Source organism: Otolemur garnettii, unplaced genomic scaffold, assembly GCF_000181295.1.
Source record: "Otolemur garnettii isolate 467f Iridium unplaced genomic scaffold, OtoGar3 scaffold00210, whole genome shotgun sequence".
Classification (NCBI taxonomy): domain Eukaryota; kingdom Metazoa; phylum Chordata; class Mammalia; order Primates; family Galagidae; genus Otolemur; species Otolemur garnettii.
In genome coordinates, this window is record NW_003852605.1 from 757,821 (window position 1) to 763,544 (window position 5,724).

At 53.8% G+C, this 5,724-nt stretch overlaps 2 protein-coding genes across 3 annotated transcripts in view; one reads left to right on the forward strand and one right to left on the reverse strand.

Moving 5' to 3' along the window:
- LRRC41 (leucine rich repeat containing 41) overlaps positions 1–2,896 on the reverse strand; it is a 24,929-nt gene extending 22,033 nt beyond the window's left edge. The window contains exon 1 of the mRNA XM_003801416.3: positions 2,633–2,896. Within this exon, the coding sequence (XP_003801464.1) occupies positions 2,633–2,831 (199 nt within the window). The 5' untranslated portion in view covers positions 2,832–2,896. The remainder of the gene's footprint in view (positions 1–2,632) is intronic.
- Positions 2,897–3,124: 228 nt separating this feature from the next.
- Positions 3,125–5,724, forward strand: part of LOC100954158 (cytochrome b-c1 complex subunit 6, mitochondrial) — an 11,499-nt gene continuing 8,899 nt past the window's right edge. Inside the window, exon 1 of one of the 2 annotated variants that reach the window (XM_003801417.2) lies at positions 3,125–3,327. In XM_003801417.2, coding sequence (XP_003801465.1) covers positions 3,274–3,327 — 54 coding nt within the window. In that variant the 5' untranslated portion in view covers positions 3,125–3,273. The remainder of the gene's footprint in view (positions 3,328–5,724) is intronic. The other variant, XM_012812476.1, reaches the window with a different exon arrangement.

Genomic DNA, 5,724 nt, shown 5'->3' on the forward strand with positions numbered 1-5,724 from the left:
CTTGAGGCTCTGTCTCAAAAAAAAAAAAAAAAAAAGAGTTTGAGGTTGCTGTGAGCTATGATAATGCCACACAATCTAATCAAGATGCAGAGTGAGACTCTTTCTCATAACAAACTCTACACTCTGGCATTCAAGGTGTAATATACCTTATTCTACTTAAGTTTTCTCATTGTTCCCATTCCTAATGACTCTATTCACTCACCTACCCCCACTTCTTATACAAAGTGATTCTAGTCCATGACCTCCAGAAAGCTTTTCCCAGCTATTAGCCCACACTGAGATCTTCCTCCAAATTAGCAGGCCTCTTATTTGGCCCATTTCCTAAAAGGCCTCACTTGATAAACTTTTTCTGTGTGACTGTTTACCTGATCTAGGCCCACAGGACTTCTTCCTCCCCTGTCTCCTCTCAACCTGGTGGCGGTGGGGGGAACTCAATCAATAATAATGGTGGTAATATGTACAGCAGTGGTGGGGGAAGGTAGAAGGAGGAAAAGGAGACTCAGTAAACCGTCAATTTGTTTTCGGGGGAAGAGGCAACACAGAAAGAAGTTCCTCCAGAGTCTTACCCACTTTCCCTCCGATCTGCTCCCCTCTATTCAGCCATGCCCTCTCAGAGCCATAGGCATTCTCACCCTATTACCCACTGACTACTTACTCTCTTCCTTTCTCCAATCTTTCTCCAATGAAGCCAGGCTCTTCCTTGCTTCATCCTAATGCTTCTTTTTCCCAACTTGGGGCCTTTACTCCCTTTCAAGCCAGTCTCCCTTTCAAGCCAGGTTTAGCAACCCAGAAGATCCAGGCTGACATAGACCTTCTCTGCCTTCTTCCACATTTCTTAGATTTTTCTGAGCCGCCCCCTGCTCAGTTCCACTGGGACTTCTCTCCATTTCTCAAATTGGGTCCAGCCTGACTGTCTCTCCTCGGCTGTGTGCTGGCACAGAGCCTCCAGAATCAGGCCTGGCCTGGCCTGAGGCCTTCTAACAGTCTGTCCCCAGCCCTCCCCTACAGGAAGGCCTTTGGGCCTAATCAGTATTGGTGCCTCACTCCCACCACCTAGGGCCTCCCAGACCACTCTCCCCAGCCTTAGGGCTTACTCTGGAGCCCCCAAACTCTAAGGCCTTTTCACTGTACCTACCTTTTCAGGATGCAACCAAACCCCCCACCCTCGGGACCTCAAGCCCTCACTCTTGACATGATCAGGGCCTTCCTCCTGGCAAAGACGCCACCACTGCTGCCATCCCCAAGGCCTCCTCGTGGAACACCCCTCCCCCCGCACACTCCAAGGCCCAGAGCCGCCTCTCCTGCCGCCCCCAACCCCAGGCCCTGCGCGGGCCGCGATCTCCTCTCCCAACTTCAGCCCGGGCCTCTGAGCCCCACCCCCCTCACACTGCCAGTCTGTCGGGCCGAAGGCCCCCCTAGTCCCCTGGGCAGCCAAGCCTGCCTCGCACAGCCTTCACCTTCCCCTCTTTTATTCTCCTTGGGTCGCAGACCTCAGTTTCCCTCATCAGCTGCTAGGCTGTGACCAGCGGGACCCACCCCACAGCCCGGCCTCCCCGTGCCCAGCTGGCAGCAGGCCTCCTCTCCTCCGTTACCCGGCCCGGGCACCGGCCCCGCCAGCCCGACTCGTCGGTTCCCCTGCCCGGCGGCTGATCCCTGCGCCCCAGGCCGCCGGCCTTCGCTGCTCAGCCCGGACGCCCTCCACCATGGCTCCGGCACTTCGGGCCTGGGGCCTTCGTTCACTCCCCTTCGGACCCAGGCCTCTTAGCAGTGACGCGCCCCCTCCCATTCTGGCCCGTCGGTCCGGGATCCCAGACCGTCGCCCCGCCTGGGGCCTCCAGGGCCCTTCCCGCCTGTCGGTCATTGGAGCCTCCCCCATTTGTGAGGCGCTCCAGGCCCCCTCTACTCGCTCCCAGGCCCTTCCTGGCCTCTGGCGCTCCCTGCCCTGCCGGTCGCTCAGTCGCTCAATTCGTTTGGCACCCGAGGCCCGGGTCGTCAGTTCGCTGCCGTCAGCCCTGCGCCGTCTGGAAGGCCGCGGCGCCCCAAGCCTCTCGGCCTCTCCCCCGGCCCCGTTTCCTCGCACTCCAATCCGCTGTCCTGCCCCCGCCCAGCGGCTTGGTCTCTCGAGCCTCCGCACCGGTGGCGTGTCCGAGAGACGCTGGAGGTCCCGGCCGGCAGTCAGGTGAGGTGGCCCCGGGCCTGGCCTCCCTGCCTTAAGCCAGGCCCCTCGACCTCGGCCCCTGCTCCCGAGCAACTGGACCTTCCCGGTCCATCGGTTCGACATCCGAGCCTCCTCAGCCCAGCCGGGCCGAGTGTCAGTTCAGGACGCGCAGCTCCAGCCCTCCAGTCAAACCTCTGTCGCCCGGGCCCTGCCTGCCTCGCTTCAGACCGGGCCTTCTGGCCTCGCCCCCCGCGCCCCTCAGCCAGGCCGCGCTGCGGGTCCACCTGCCCATCTGGTCTCCGTCTTTACTGTCCAGCCCTGTCAGTCACGGAATTCGTGCTCTGACCTAACGATCTGGCTTCCAGCGCCCCAGGCTGGGCCTCGCCCCGGGCCTCCCGGCCTCGCCCCCCGCGCCCCCCGGCCTCTGGGCCGCCCCGCTCGTTGCCAGAGGTAGCCCCTCACCCCGCGACTTACCCCACACCCCGCTCTCCAGAACCCCCATATGGGCGCTCACCGCCCGCCCGCACAGCTCGAACAGGGCGGGGGGAGCGTTGGGGCCCGAAGCCGAGCTCTTCGCTGGCGCCGCCTCCCGGGACGTGGCCTCCATGGTCGTTGCCGCCGCTACCTCACAGAACCAGCAACTCTGGGCGCGCCAGGCCTCGAGCGCCGCCATCTTGGGGAGGTGCGCGAGCCCGAAAGTGGCGTCCGCGGACCGCCATCTTGAAAAGGTCTGCAGTTAGGACCGCACCATGAGCAATATGGGGAAGAAAGTGAACTACGCTAAAGGAATGTCGAATAAATTAGCACATTTCCCAAGTCTCTCAGGAGCTACTGTTTTAAATAAAGATCTACATCAGTATATTTGGGTCTGGCTTGACTAAACGGATGTTTCTTCGCAAAGCCTCCTCAGCTGCACGCACCAGCTACCCCTAACCCTTGCCTGAGGCTAGTAGTATGTGCCGATAAGAGCGTGTGTTCGCCGCTCCGATTGAGATGCCGCACTTCCGGCCGGGTCGCCGGATATCCTCCGAGTGACCCTTACGAGTCCTTTTTGATCCTGAAGTGGATTAGGTGCCGTATTGCTACTCGTGTTGAATCAAGAACTGTAGCTGGACATGGGTCTGGAGGACGAAGAAAAGATGCTGACCGGGTCCGGAGATCCCAAGGAGGTAAGGCGAGGCGATCGACTCGCCCTTCTTTTCGGAGGCCCAGGGCCCTGGCCGCCAAGTGCCCCCTAGACTCGGTTTCCACTGTTGGGTTTGTTACAGCGTCAGGAGAGCTGGTTCCTTCGACCCTTCCCTAGTTTCTTCGAGTGACTTTGGGCAAGTAGTTGTGGGGCTTCGATTTTCCCATTCTATGGGTGTGGTGAAGGTTCCACGAGAGTGAAAATTCTGTATGGACCAAACTTTTATAAAAATATTTTCGGGCAGTCAGGTGTTCTGAGGCCCTGTTTGACAAGTTTGGGGCACAAACAGACAAAATTTATCACAGCTCAGGTCGGAGATCCCTACCACACGTTTTATGGAGGGTCAAGAGATCTGGCCTTACACGAGTTCTTTGGGAAAGTGCTTTCTTTTTCTTTGAGGGGCAGGAGGGTTTGTCTTTAGGGACAATGCAGGAATGTGCAGTGTTAATACTGTGATGAAAGTGGGAGCTTTTTCCCAGAATAAGAGTGCCTGTATGTTAAGTATTTATTGACTGCTTTATACGTACTGATTCATTTAATCTACACAATATTCTTATGAGATATTGGGTGCTGTTATAATTGCCTTTTTTACAGATGAGGAAATAAGCATGGATTTTTTTTTTTTTAATTCAGACAGTCTCACTTTGTCGCCCTCTGTAGAGTGCAGCGGCGTCACAGCTCACAACAACCTCAAACTCTTGGGCTCAAGTGATTCTCATCTTAGCCTCCCAAGTAGCTGGGACTACAGGAGCCTGCCACAGCCCAGCTCCTTTTGTTGTTGTTGTTGTTGTAGTAGTTTGTTTAGCAGGCCCTGGTTGGGTCTGAACCCACCAGCCCTGGTTGCATGTGGCAGGCCCTGTAACCACTGAGTTACAGGTACCGAGCCAGCATGTATGTTAAACATACTAAAGACACAGCTACCAAATTAGTACGAATTGAATTCAGGCAGCATGATTCTAGATCCAGGACTCTTACCCACAGTGCTACAGCCTTTATAGTTTTGTTTCTGATTTCATTTCCTATCTATTCCTTTCATCTCTGGTCACTTCACAGTAGCCATTACTGCTTTATGGAGTCACATACAGTAGAACCTCCATAGTTGACCACCTCCTTCTGTTGACCTCAGGTTGACCTAATTTTCATGTATCAGACATACCCCACATGTATGGATCAGTACAGTTGGCCTAGTTCCTTATGTTGACCAGTTCATTTGTTACAGTCCCTGGGTGTCAATTTAGAGGTTCTACTGCAGTTGGAAATTCACTTATCTCTTGATTTTTTCTAGTCTTATCATTTTCAGAAGGAGGTAGAACCAGCCTCAAAAGTTCAGCCAGGCTCAGTACAGCAGTAGATGAGAAAAAGAAAGTAAATAAGCAGTCTATTTTAAAATTAAGAAGGCAGAGCATGGTGGCTCACGCCTGTAATCCCAACACTCTAGGAGGCCAAGGCATTCGGATCACCTGAGCTCACAAGTTAGAGACCAGACTGAGTTAGAGCAAGACCCAGTCTCTAAAATTAGCTGGGGCATTGGGGGGGGGGGTGCGGAGCTGTAGTCCCAGCTACTTGGGAGGCTGAGGCAAGAGAATCACTGGAGTCTAAGAGTTTGAGGTTGCTGTGAGCTATGATGCCACAGTACTCTACCAAGGACGACAAAGTGAAACTGTCTCAAAAAAAAAAAAATTAAGAAAATGGGGTATTTTATGAAAATCCCATAGTACTATAGAGGATTAAATATTTTTATTTAGTATGACATTGGTTTTTCTCATTAACTGGAATTTTCACACAAAGCAGTCCATATTCAGACTTACATGTAGATTTGTTTTTCCAAAACTTACCATATTTTTAATATTTTATTTTATTTTTTGAGGTACAGTCTCACTCTTTGCCCTGGGTAGAGTCCCATGGGATCATAGCTCACAGCAACCTCAAACTCCTGGGCTTGAGCAATTCTCCTGCATCAGCTTTCTGGGTAGCTGAGTCTACAGCCCCCTCTCCCCATCATGCCTGGCTAATTTTTCTATGTTTAGTAGAGATGAGGGTCTCACTCTCTTGCTCAGGTTGGTCTGGAACACCTGAGCTCAAGCAATCCACTCTCTTCAGCCTCCTAGGAGTGCTAGGATTATGGGCATCAGCCACCGTGATATTTTTGACAGAAAACTATCAGTGTTGGCTTGGTGCCTGTGGCTCAAGTGGCTAAGGCGCCAGCCACATACACCTAAGGTGGTGAGTTTGAATCCAGCCTGGCCCACCAAAAACAACAATGACAGCTGCAACCAAAAAATAACTGGGCGTTGTGGTGGGCGCCTGTGGTCCCAGCTACTTGGGAGACGCAGGCAGGAGACTCACTTGAGCCCAGGAGTTGGAGGTTGCTGTGAGCTGT